General features: G+C 41.7%; 1 protein-coding gene across 1 annotated transcript in view; it reads left to right on the top strand.

The window, feature by feature from the left end:
* The first annotated feature begins 321 nt into the window (after nucleotides 1–321).
* RAB3C (RAB3C, member RAS oncogene family) overlaps nucleotides 322–12,781 on the top strand; it is a 135,815-nt gene continuing 123,355 nt past the window's right edge. Inside the window, exons 1-2 of the mRNA XM_033085533.2 lie at nucleotides 322–399; nucleotides 11,766–11,993. Coding sequence (XP_032941424.1) covers nucleotides 376–399; nucleotides 11,766–11,993 — 252 coding nt within the window. The 5' untranslated portion in view covers nucleotides 322–375. The remainder of the gene's footprint in view (nucleotides 400–11,765; nucleotides 11,994–12,781) is intronic.

Below are 12,781 nucleotides of genomic sequence, written 5' to 3' on the forward strand. Positions count from 1 at the left end.
GCGTCGCGCCCCTCGCCCCCGCCCCACCACGGCGCCCCCACTCCCAGCCTCGCCGCCCTCTGCGGCCCCGAGACGGGATCACGAAGCTCCGCGCCCGCCGCGCTGCCCACTCCGGCCCCGCCCGCCCGCGGCCTGGCGCCCAGCACGCCGGGAGCTGTAGTCCCTTCCCCCGGAGCGGAGGGCGGAAGACCCGGGCAGCGGGACTACTACTCCCGGGAGCGCAAGGGAGCGAGGGCGGGGTGGGCCGGGGGCGGAGCGGGGACAGCTCCGGTGCTGATCTCGGCGCGGGTTTGCCGGCAGAGCCCGGGCGGCGGCGGCGGCTGTCGGCGTGCGGGAGCGAGCGGCAGCGGGCGGGCGGCGGGGCCGCGCCCAGCGATGAGGCACGAAGCGCCCATGCAGGTCGGTGCCCGGGCCGGAGCCGAACGAGGGGTGCGGCGCAGCGGAGAGCCGGGACGGGGCAGGAGCCCCTCCGCCCGGGCCGCCGGGCCGGCTCTGCTGCTGCGGGCGGAGGGCGAGCACACGCCTGGCGTTTGCGAGGGCTCGCGTCCCCGGCAGGGAGGGCCCCTCGGGGAGCAGCGGGTGGGTTTGGAGTCACTCTGGGGCGCAGCCAGCCGCGTTGTTCAGACTGTGCCCCTCGAGCTCTCCTGGGAGTGACTGGCTGTCAGGGGCTGGGTTTGGGCTGAGCCAGGTCCTGCCGAGGTGCGCAGGAAGCTGGCACGATGCCTCCACCTGTGCAGCCATGGAGCAGCTGTCCACTACACCGGAGAGAGGGGCTCGTGGCTACAGCTGGGGCTAGCAAAGAGGGGCCTGTTTTCAGCAGTTTTTATACGTGGAAAGATGTAATACCCCTTAGCACTGCATCAGCGGGTGCTAGACAGATACAAGTTACATTATGCTGAGTTTTTAGCAGTTTCTGGGTTGTTATGTCAAAACATTTTTTTTTTTTTCTGATGAACTGTATTTAATTAGTAATTGTGGCCTGTTTTGTAATCCCACACAGGAGCTCTGGAGCCCCCATACTATACATTTGAATATATGACTCTTTTTCAGTAGAGAAGTGGATTGGTAACAATCATTTTATGATCAAGTACAAAGAGCACTTTTGCAGTCTGTTGTGATTTAAGTAATGAACTGAGGCCCTGTTAGCTAATGTTTTTCATGCTAGACATCTACTCTAATAAAATTTCAGGCTAGGGGTAGATCTGCAACCTTTTACCTGATACACGTATGTGTCAGAAGTGTTTATATGGATTTTTCCATTTATACACAAGTTTATTGATCTACTGAAGACATGCTTAGTATGTATTGGCTTTGGAGAACTTTTCATTAAAGGTAATTTTGTTAGTAAAGGGTGCCAATTGTAGATTGGTCTCTACTGTATTTGACATTTTTGACAGGTTGTTGAATTCTCCAAAGTTTTTAAATAGTTGTGGAAACAAAGTGGTAGTACAACATCAAAACAGAATCTAAAGAAAGAAGAGTTCAGATATTAAAAAAAAAAAAGAAAATGTTACGCGTCAATCAAAGTAGAGCTTCTTGCAATTCCTGAGATTGGCAGAACTGGAATTATTGGTGAACATAATTCAGTAAGAGTCAGCAGAAGAGCATCCTCAGAATGAAGAGAGACAACAGAAAGCTATAAACCCCCCAATAAACTCCATTTTTTCAGGACTGCTGACATGGTCAAACAGTGTCTATTTTTAAGTATATCACATTCAAAATTATAATCATATGCATCTGTATTTTTCCAAAATGTGAAAATGCAGTTTGACACACAGAGCTTGATTTTCAGTTGTAGTTTCTGTAGCTTTTGTTTTTTTAATTCTACTTATATTATTCCCAGCATACCCGTGTATTATTCCTATTACTGATTCCAGTAAAACAATTTTTTGTTGTGGGCTCTTCTGCATGTGATTTTCCTTTTTGGTCCCTGGTGATATTTACCAAGACCAGAGAGTGCTAAAATCATTTAGCTACCTCTCAGAAAACTCACATTTAGCCAGCAGAGAAAGACCGGAGGCCTTACTTGATGAGTTCCACAAGAGTCTTTACTTCATGCAAAGGGTGGTCAAGCAGGGATCTCTCAGAACAAAGGGCAGGCAGCTATATTTATAGGTTCAAGGAGGATTCAAACTACAACCAGTAAAAGTTTATACAAAGAACAGCATCCAGTCTAAGTGAGAAGTTCTAAAGGTGAACTGACCAATTACATAGACTAATTTCTAACCAATTATCTTCCAAAGTGTTAGGAGAGTGACCAAATTCTTAAGGAATTTGGCTTAACCTTGGTATCTAGGATATCTTATCTATTATAACAAGTTCCAGGGGCCGGGGAAGATGGCTTTGGAGGAATTGTATCATCCACATCTGCAGAATCCTTTTCCTCCAGCATTAGGCTTATACAGTTGAACCTTGTTCAAACAGGGTTTAGATTGGCTGAACTGATTGCTAGATTTACTTTTTTCAGCTTATGGGATTTCCCATTGCATGAAACAAATGTGTTGCACACAACAATTTGCAACAGTCTGTTAAAGAACTACCATCTCTGAATTTTAGAGCAAGAGTGATCAAATATATGTCTTTTGATCACACCAAAACAACTCAGAGAAGAGTGTAAGCATATTTTTTTACATTTCCATCAAGGAATAATTTAAAAGAAAAGTAAAATGTTAAAATTGTTTAGCACGATGAGAAAAGGGCCTGAGCATTGTCGCCATCTTTCTATGCTTGTGAGTACTTTGTTTCGATCTCAAGTTCATGTCATTTTCCTGAAGACAGGAAGGGCCAACAATTACCAGAGTAGTCCTTCCAGGAAAGACTTGTCTAGTTAAAAAGTTTACTGCTGTCATCTGCTGCATCTGGATCACAGTTTGTGACTATTTTTAATTTCTTTAGCTATGCTGTCAAAGAACAGATATGTCTTAGGAATACTTTAGCCATGGAGGTGTTTTTAATTTAAAAGCAATGAACTTTCTCTTCTGTGAAACATTGAATTCCTTATGGTTTTTGCATATTCTTTTTAGAGTTGGTCTGACTTACTTGAGATATCTATGTATCTTTCTCAGTCATGTCGGTAAGGATTTCGTGATACTTTCAAAAGTGGAGGTTCAGTGGGAAATTTTCAGAGATTCATGCACCAATTCACTTGCTTCTAGTTCCATTTCTTGTCTGATTGTAGCACGCAGACCTTTCACATACCCGCACTTTGCCAAAATACAAAAAGGATTGTAGTTTGGATAACCTGTTTTTAGTCTTTATTAGAGCATATGGACTTTAATGGTGGCAGATTGTGGAAAACGCTAGATCTCTAGAGACTCCCTCTTGCATTTGCCAGGACATCAGATCATTTCAAAGGTGGCTGAGGGGAGAAAAAAATAGGAAGTGGGAGATAATTTGTAAATTATCTCCTCTGCCAAGGAAAGAATTGAAAAAAAATTTTCCTTAATTTTTCATATCCTGTTGTCACTGGCAATAGGTATGTCTAGACAAGGCATGTTTACAGCTAACACATCCAAACATGATAGAGAACAGCAATAGCAAGCCAAAATGCTGCTTACAGATATTTAAGAAGTTATTATAAAATTATGAGGAAAAAAGGCCAATTGAAGCTATTAGATAGAGGAGTTTGCATGACAATTCAGCTTCTATTACTTAGCAAAATTATTAGATATGTCAGTGTTAGTTCATAGTAGAAGAACTGGAGTACAAGAGTCTGCCAAGCCAGTAAGTCCACAGAGAAACTTACATACATTTTTTAATTAACTGATGTAGCTGCATCTAGTCTGTACTCCTTCTTCTGTCACTCCCCCTTTTTAGAAGTGTACCCTGGTAGCTTGTTCCCTTGGTGGTTAGATGCTTACTAACCTCCAGCTTAGAGGTACTCAGGGGCTAGTTTATACTACTGATAACAAGTAGTGTCTGCTCCAGTATACGTCAGTCTAGATAGTTCTCATTGCATCATGACCAGATTATTATCCAGAGCCAAAAGCTAGTGTTTTGTTTTCTGTGTTTTTGTTTGGTTTGAGTTTGTTTTTATTTCTGCCATAAGATAAGCTCTTCTTTCTTCTAATCTTCTTGTTAACCTTTCTGGTTTTCCTCTTTGAACTTTCATAACTTGGTCAGAATTGTCACTAATACTGTCTCACCAGTGGCTTAGACAGTGGCATTAGTATTTCACTTAGTCTGTTAGCCTGATTCAGCTTCTCTGGCAAACAAAACTTTCCTAGTCTCATGACTCTGAGTGCTGCACCAAATAGAGTAAATGACAGAAGAAGGCTTTAGCCATCTCATTTTCATTCTTTCATATTCCCTGGTAAATATAAATTTATTTATTCTTGAGCACCTAGTCTGACACAGCTTTTATTTTTTCTTTTCATAGCTACTCTATTTTGGCGGTCTCCTTACATCCTGTGTTATACTAACCCACTTAGGATTGCATCTCTGGTTTCACCACTATTTGAAGAAGGACTTTTTTTACATGCTACCTAGAGTAGGAATTAGAAATATGCTTCCTAAAGCTACCCTTTTCATAGACAAAGTAAATTTAAGTTAAAGAAAGAGAAATTAAGGATAATTCGCTAGCTCACCACAAGAATCCAGATATTAGAGCTTTGCCATAGGTGTTTTTTACTAGAATTAGTTTCCTGAGCAGCTCCTGACAGTGTTACCATACTCATGCTAGTTTTGCTGATACCAAGCAAGCAGAGCGTTTCTGAAGTGTTTTAGACGTAGCATCTCAGTATCTTCTTAATATTCTCTAACTTCACCTTTCAGTGTTCTGCTTAAAAAAACCTTGTGCATTTCTAACCATGTTTCTAATTTATACATATACATGATTCTGACCTCATAATACCTTGAAGCAGATAAGCTTTTCCTGATGCTGCCAAGTACATCAGTTTACAAGCTGTGCTCTGCAGATGACTGGCAAGCAGCAAATTCCAAATAAGTAGCCAGTACATTGTCTACTGAACCCTTAATTGTTATTAGTTGGTTAAAAAATAAATGATAAAGATTTGTGAGAATTGACTGTGATCTGCATCTGTGGATATCAATGTATTTGTTGAGATCCCACCAAAAATACAATAGACTAAGCAGCTTCCTCAAGATGTAGAAAAGAAGAAAACAAGTCTTAGGATGTCTCTGAAAGAGTTAAGATTAAAATCCAGTCCCCAGAGTAGTCTGATATTTCACCTCAAAATTAATTTTTTCTTCATGACTAGGTTATTTGTCACAGTGTTCTTATACATTTTAACTACTCTGATGATGTAAGTTGATCTACACATGGAAGACAACTATGTGCAGTGAGTGTCATTCACTTGCACATCCTACATACAGTTTGGTAAGTTACATTCATTGAATTTTCCCACTGTATTCCATTTGTTTCAATATCCATTGATTATGTTTGATGAGTTACATTTTAAAAAAGACAGAAAGATCACCTTGCAAAAGGCTGCATGTGCAGGAAACTCTCTTTTTACTAAAATATCAATTAAAGTCAGCTACTGTATAGAAAGAAATAGAAGTGTATATATTTCTACCCTGTATATAGGAAAGAACCATTTATCTTTTGACTGCAACTATGTATGTATAAACACTGGTCAGTCAGTGCTGTTTCACTCTAATCTGATCAAAGTGATCTATTTAAAAAGGACTTCAGTTACCCCACTTTCAGGAGAAGGCTGTAACAACAGTAGACAGAAAGAGTGTTGCACTTTGAAACAACTTTAAGTTCGCTAATCAGTCTCTAGCTATCCTCACTGTTCATAGAAGCAAGACATTTTCTCTGGAGCTACTGTTCATCTTTTCCTTTAAGACATGACTGTTATTAGAGTTTTTAAAAGAAAACAATGTATTGGCTAAAGGCGTGAAGGAACAAATCTCAGTGTTTTCGATGTCAGGTTTTCTTGCCCTTTGCACCATGTTTTCCAGGGGCAAATCATCCTACACTAAGCATGCAGAGTGGAGTGCATATATAAGTGCAAGCTGAAGTTGTGTGCAGACCAGGGAGGTCACAGCAGCCCTGCTGAAGTAAGAAAGCTGTTCAAATTGATTCTGTCAAAGAATGAAGCCTGCCAAGGCATAAAGAGGCACATAGCCAAATGTTTTGATATGGTCATGAAGGTGGCGGGTAAACACAGTTTTTCTGATATTTGTTCTTAACTCTGCTCTATTTTCACCTCTTGTTTTGGGATCAAGGAAACAGCTAAGCATGAGACTTGGAAAGCACCTGTGTCTGAACAGAAAACTCTGCTAAATTATTAAACTTGCCAATGTTCTTAAATAATCCATGTTTAAGGAGTTTAGAGATGTGCTGTAAGCAGGGAAGCATATGAAGCTGTCCTTTATTTGTCCTTGCAACTTATTCAAGCTGGCAGCATAACTCCTCCTGGCTTCGACAAGGAGCAAGCATGTCTCCTGTCTATCGGTCTTCTATTCATTTTCTTGAGCTTAGAATGCGCAGTGGGCTCTTAAGTCTGTCCTAAGTCCTCTAGGAAATGGCTTGAGACTGCTTTTGGCGCAAATGAGAATAACCTTGTGCATTTTCTCTTCAATTTTACTAAATAATGGTGACATTGTACTGAAAACTCAGAGTGTTTTGTTGAAAGTGGTACTCCTCTAATATATCCATTTAACCTTTGAGAAAAGAACTTTGTAAAAATACAGGTATGCATTTTACTTTATTCAAACAGAATATCATAGCATTAGCAAGGTTTATTTGGTTCTCATCCATGTACATAGTGTTTAATTACAGGTGGTAACGTAGTATTCCTAGTGATTGCTTCCAGCATAATTTCCAAAGAAGGTACGTAGCATCATTACAATATTCTTCATATTTTACAAATTCCTCAAATAGTAGAGACAAGTAGGGTCAGGAGTGAACTGACATATTATTACCTTGGGAAGTGGATTACAGTGCATTCCATACTTAATTTTTAAGTCAGCAGGTTGTATTTAAGAAAGAGAAGCACTACAGACTTATTCAAAAAGTTCAAGAGAACCAAGCATCTCTATTTCCTTTACAGTCAGCAGAAATATAGATATTCCTTTATGGTACCATTTATGTTGTGAGCATAATGTGGATTGTGCTTAGAAGAATTTGTCTTTTTCTTACTACAGAAGGAGTGAATTTGGGAAGTAATGCCAAAGTCTGAGCAACTGCATGGAGTTTGATGTTTCTTTACCCTAGTGCAGGCTCATTTGGGTTTTGGCAGGAGAAAGGATCACTATCAGTAGTCTAGGGAGACTGGCTCACTAGGCTAAAGTTAGTCTCTCCAAAGAGTTTAAATTACTACCTCACTTGGAGAAATCTGTCCTTTCTCATGCCTTTCCTATGCCTTTTGCATCCTGTAGACATACTCCTGTCCCTGAAATAACAATAGTTTCAGTTCTGTGTTCAATGTACCTGTAATTCTGCCTATGATACTGCAAGTAAAAGAATAAGTTTACGGCACAGTGAAGGTGTTGTGTTTTTAAATTTTTTTCCTCAGAAATGTTAAGGAAACTGCTGCATGAGTAATGCATATAACCTCACTAATTTAGAGGAGCACTGAAATTTCTGTGGGTAAAGTCCTCATTTAAAACTATCCACAGGAAACACATTATTACTCAGGAAGGCTACACAATGTACGTGGTCTAGCAGGACTATTATTAGAATCCAGGTCTCCTGATTTCTCTGCTCACTGAATCATGCTGTTTCTGAAGTGTTAGGCATGAAAGTACATGGGGATGAGTTGGAAGCTTCATAGGACTCAGGACAGCAAATGGATGAAAGCTTAAACCTCTTTCTGTAAATCTTAAGCTGGTTGAAGAAGCTATGTGAAAGGCTTCCTAGAAGATAAAATCAGGAAAGAATATGATGTTCCTCCTTGCTATCAGGGATAACTTCTGCTTTGAACTGCAGCACAACAGAGGGGAGCCAGAAGGGCTCTCAAACAGGCTGCTGTAGCAACACATAGTGGTGACACATCTAGCACCCATAGCCACTGCAGTCTTTGGTCTGATAGACCTCATTGACCTCTTGTTGCAAACTCTACGCAGCATCAGCCTGCCCTGTGTTATACTGCTTTATAGCGACTTGTGAGTAGACTCATTTAATCAATATTTGATTTAGTTTTCCCTGTGTTCTAAGCAAAATATCCCCAAATAGTTATGCAATATGGGACAGCAATGGAAATTTCTGTCTTTTCTGTAGAAATAATAAAGCTGAAAGAATAGAAATGCGTATGCTTGATAATATTCAGGTTTTTATTTGAAAGCTTCTTTGTTGCGTACCTGCGGAAGAAGTGAATAAAAATTAAGGCTAATGCAAACACTCAGGTTAGTAGTGTGTAGTTACCCAACACTACATTTAATGAAGGAGGTAGTTCTGAAATCAAACATTCTCTACTGTGTAATTTATGAAATATAAAACTGACACTGAATTTTCTGTTAAAAACTTGCTGCTTTCAATGTCTTCTACAGAACTGTTTGTCCCCACTCCTATATGCCTCTTTAGTAGCCCAGAGAACCTAATGTTTTTAATGCTATGAAATAGCAGAATTATCTAAAATAATTATACAGTAACTAAAATTTTGGTGAGAGTATGGGTTAGTGCACAACTGTCACCCTGGTTCCATTTGTCCTTTCTGATTGTCCAAATGCATTCTGAGATGCCTGAATTAGAAAGCTTTTAGATGAGCTGCTTTTCTGTAAGCCTTTACGTTAGGTTATGGTGTCTGTCTGTCTCAAATCAACATGGAAAAGTGTTGTTCTTAGAATAATCATATTAAAGAAAATTCCACAGACTCTCAAAATACTTGATAATTTTTCCTAAAAACCCATCTGAAACACTCCAAATTCTTTATTTTTTTTTTTTTTTTCAAACAACCTGGGTAGAACTTTGGTCAGGTTTTCATACAAATCGCTGCAATTGTCATGGAAGCCCAAGGTGTACTTTTTATAAATAGAATCTATGATCTTTGAAGTCCCTAGAGCAAAATAAGTTCCTCTTTAACAGTATTCATTAATTTGTTCTTATTCAGGTGTTTTAAATGGATTAAAAACTGTATTTTAAGGTCTCAAATTTCAAAATGTTGATGCCATCCAGCAGGACCTTGACACAGCTGGGAGATGAGCTACTGCAAACCTCAGCAAGTGCAAGGTTTTATACAGGTGTCGTGGCAATCCCAGACACACCCCCAGGCTGGGCAGAAAAGAGATTGAGAGCAACCCTGTGGGGAAGGACTTGGGGGTGGTGGCTGATGGAAAACTCACCATGAGCCAGCAGTGAGTGCTCCCAGCCCAGAAAACCGAGGGAATCCTGGGCTGCATCCAGAGCAGCACTGGCCAGCAGATTGAGGCAGGGTATTACTCTGCTCTGCTCTGCTGAGATCCCACCTGGAGCCCAGCATCCAGCTCTGGGGTCCCCAGCACGATGATAACGAGTTGTTAGAGCAAGTCCAGAGGAGGACCAGGAGCTTGATAGGAGGACTGGAGCATCTCCCCTACGAGGGTAGGCTGAGCAAGATGGGGCTGTTCAACCTGGAGAAGAGAAAGTCGTGTGGGGACCTCAGACACCTTCCAGTCTCTGAAGGGGTTTGCAGGGAACATGGAGAGGGATTCTCTGACAGGAACTGGAGTGACAGGACAAGGAGGAAGGGGTACACACTGAAAGTGGGAGATGTAGATTAGATATTAGGAAAAAAATATTTACTGTGTGGTTGGTTAGACACTGGCACAGGTTGCCCAGAGGGTTGTGGATGCCCCAGCCCCAGTGGTATTCAAAGCCAAGTTTGATAAGGCTTTGAGCAACCTAGTCTAGTGTGAGGTGTCCCTTCAGCAAGATTGGGACAAGATGATGTTTAACAACCCTTCCAAACCTTAATATTCTATTACAGTAAATTCACGAATACAAGCCGCACGGAATATAAGCCGCACTGCTGGTGTGTTGGCAACATTGTTGCCTTTGTTAATAGATAAGCCGCACCCAGAATATTAGCCGCACTTTAGTTCGCAGCGAACTTTCACAAAATCGTCATTTAGTAACACAATCGCGGGATCGCTGGGGCTTACTGGCTTACTGCCGACCTCGGAAACATTGTTTCCAAGTGAAAAAAGACACACCCTTTATTTACAAGCCAAAAAAGACAGGAACAATAGTGTGGTCATTTTGCGAGCATTCCCAATGGATCCGCGTTGCCTTTAAACAGCCGCTCAGCCGCGCGGGCAGGCAGCTGAGCTCCGAGCGGAGCCACATCTCCGTGCTCCGTGCTGGCACAGGAGCGGCCGTTGTAGCCCTTGCGGCCCGCGGGGGGAGTGGCCCTGTTTTAGCCCCCGCGGCCCGCGGGGGGAGCGCCGCTCTGGCCCTCGCAGCCCGCGGGGGGAGCGGCCCCGTTTTAGCCCCCGCGGCCCGCGGGGGGAACGCCGCTCTGGCGCCCGCAGTCCGCGGGGGGAGCGGCCCCGTTTTAGCCCTCGCGGCCCACGGGGGGAGCTCCGCTCCGGCCCTCGCAGCCCGCGGGGGGAGCGGCCCCGTTTTAGCCCCCGCGGCCCGCGGGGGGAGCGCCACTCTGGCCCTCGCAGCCCCACAGGGGCAGCGGCCCCGTTGTAGCCGTTGCGACTGCGGGGGGAGCGGCCGTTGTAGCCCTCTCCCTGCGGGCTGAGCAGCTCCCCCAGCCCTCTCCCTGCGAGCCGATTGCCCGCTTCATCCCTCTCCCTGCGGGGAGAGAGGCTCCCCCAGCCCTCTCCCTGCGAGCCCAGCCAGCCCCGTAGCCGCACAAGACTGAAAACACTTTAAAAAGTACAGAGAAATATCACACACTTTTATCGAACTGCCGAGGTAACTCACCCCGATAACAACCCCCTCCCCTCAGTAACGCCGCCATCCACAGGCAGGCAATAAGCTGTTCTCTGATTGGTTCATCGTCAGAACAACGGGAAACCATGGATTTCAGACTGTTTTGGCTCGAGACTGGACCAGCATGATACTAGGTAAGGGCAGACATCACATTTTTGTCCATAGATTAGCCGCACCGGAATATTGGCTGCATTTTCGGGTTTCCAACAAAATTTTAGTCTTCTTACTGTGGCTTGTATTCGTGAAATTACTGTACTTGAACTGCCACGTATGATGATGATGTTGCATTAATATCACAAATTCAAAAAACTACAGAATATACTAGTATTGGGAAAAAATCAAGACTTTATTTCAGAGGTGTATATACTCACTATATAATGGTATGAAAACTAAAAGCTGATAAAGGAAAAATGCTTTTAGTAAGTTTATAGGCATGGGAAAAGATAGCAACATATTTACAGTAAAATAAATGGTTCAAGAATTTTAATAGATGTAAAACTTACTCAGCTTCTCTTTGGAAATACACGTACTGTGTCAAAATGGAGCACTGATCTCTTATTTCTATCTTATACTAATGAAGTGTCATAGCATTTTCACCATCTATTCACCACATTTTCTGAAAACAAGTGTTTTTAGAGATATCCTGGATTTTTAGAATTATTATTTTTTTTCTTTTGGTACCAGTCACCAGTCATTTTTACATCCTCTATTGCTACCAGAACTACTACTAGATACAAGAATCACAAAAAAAGATTAGATCTCTGTGAATTTAATGAAGTTCACATTGAAGCATACACATGACTAATCTTTCAAGAAGATATCCTTCTTGAGATTCATTGATACCTGATACAGAAAACGCCAGTAAATTCTAAATGTTTCCATTTTTTATGATAAAAGATAAAATAAGATATTTCTTTTTTATTTTTAATTACAGATGGCATCCGTTCAAGATTCCAGATATGGCCAGAAAGATACATCTGACCAGAACTTTGATTACATGTTCAAACTGCTCATTATCGGCAACAGCAGTGTTGGGAAAACCTCCTTTTTGTTCCGATATGCTGATGATTCCTTTACATCTGCATTTGTAAGCACGGTTGGGATCGATTTCAAAGTAAAAACAGTTTTCAAAAATGAAAAAAGAATTAAGCTACAGATTTGGGTAAGCTAAAAAATAATTTTGTGAATTAAGCAAATTGTAGTGGTTTTGATAGTATTTACAAAGCTGCAGGTTTGTATTGAGTGTAGTAACCCTTATATATTTAGAGTGAGAGCATTGGAATTAAATAGCAATTAATTATTTCTTGTGTAGTTTTTCTGTCTTGAATATTAAAGTGCAAACAGTATTTTTAAGGTATTGAAGTACCATTCTTTACCATTAATTGAATTCCATTTGGAAATAATACAGGTTGACACATATTTATTATCTGTGCAGTAAGCTATAAACATCTGTGCAATATGTGAGCTATGGAAAGTGATACATATTATATTGAAGTATCTTGAAATACCAGTTTTAGGATCTGGTGTCTTCCCTTAAAAAGTTATGAATTCATGTAGGAGCTATAATAGTGGATACATAAAAGAAGGCAAAAGTTTTTTGCTGTGTTACCCTGATCACCTGAAACATCTTCCATCTTCTGCTGAAGAAGGAAACTTGTGCAAAGAGATAGAGCTACTCAGGCTTACAAACTCCCTCATTAGTTACCTATACCTTATAGACAGTAGAAAGATGCCCAGTGGAGAAAAATGAGGTGCCAGTTAGTTGGTTTCCTTTTCCACAAGCTCTCATAAAAAATAAATTATAGCCAAAACTCATTCCATAGAATCATAAAATATCCTGAGTTGGGAGGGACCCCACTTCTGGCCCTACACAGGACCAACAGTCCTCCTGTCAAAAACTTCTTGAATTCTGGCAGACTCGGTGCCATGACCACCTCCCTGTTCTGACAC

This window comes from Catharus ustulatus, chromosome Z, assembly GCF_009819885.2.
Source record: "Catharus ustulatus isolate bCatUst1 chromosome Z, bCatUst1.pri.v2, whole genome shotgun sequence".
Classification (NCBI taxonomy): domain Eukaryota; kingdom Metazoa; phylum Chordata; class Aves; order Passeriformes; family Turdidae; genus Catharus; species Catharus ustulatus.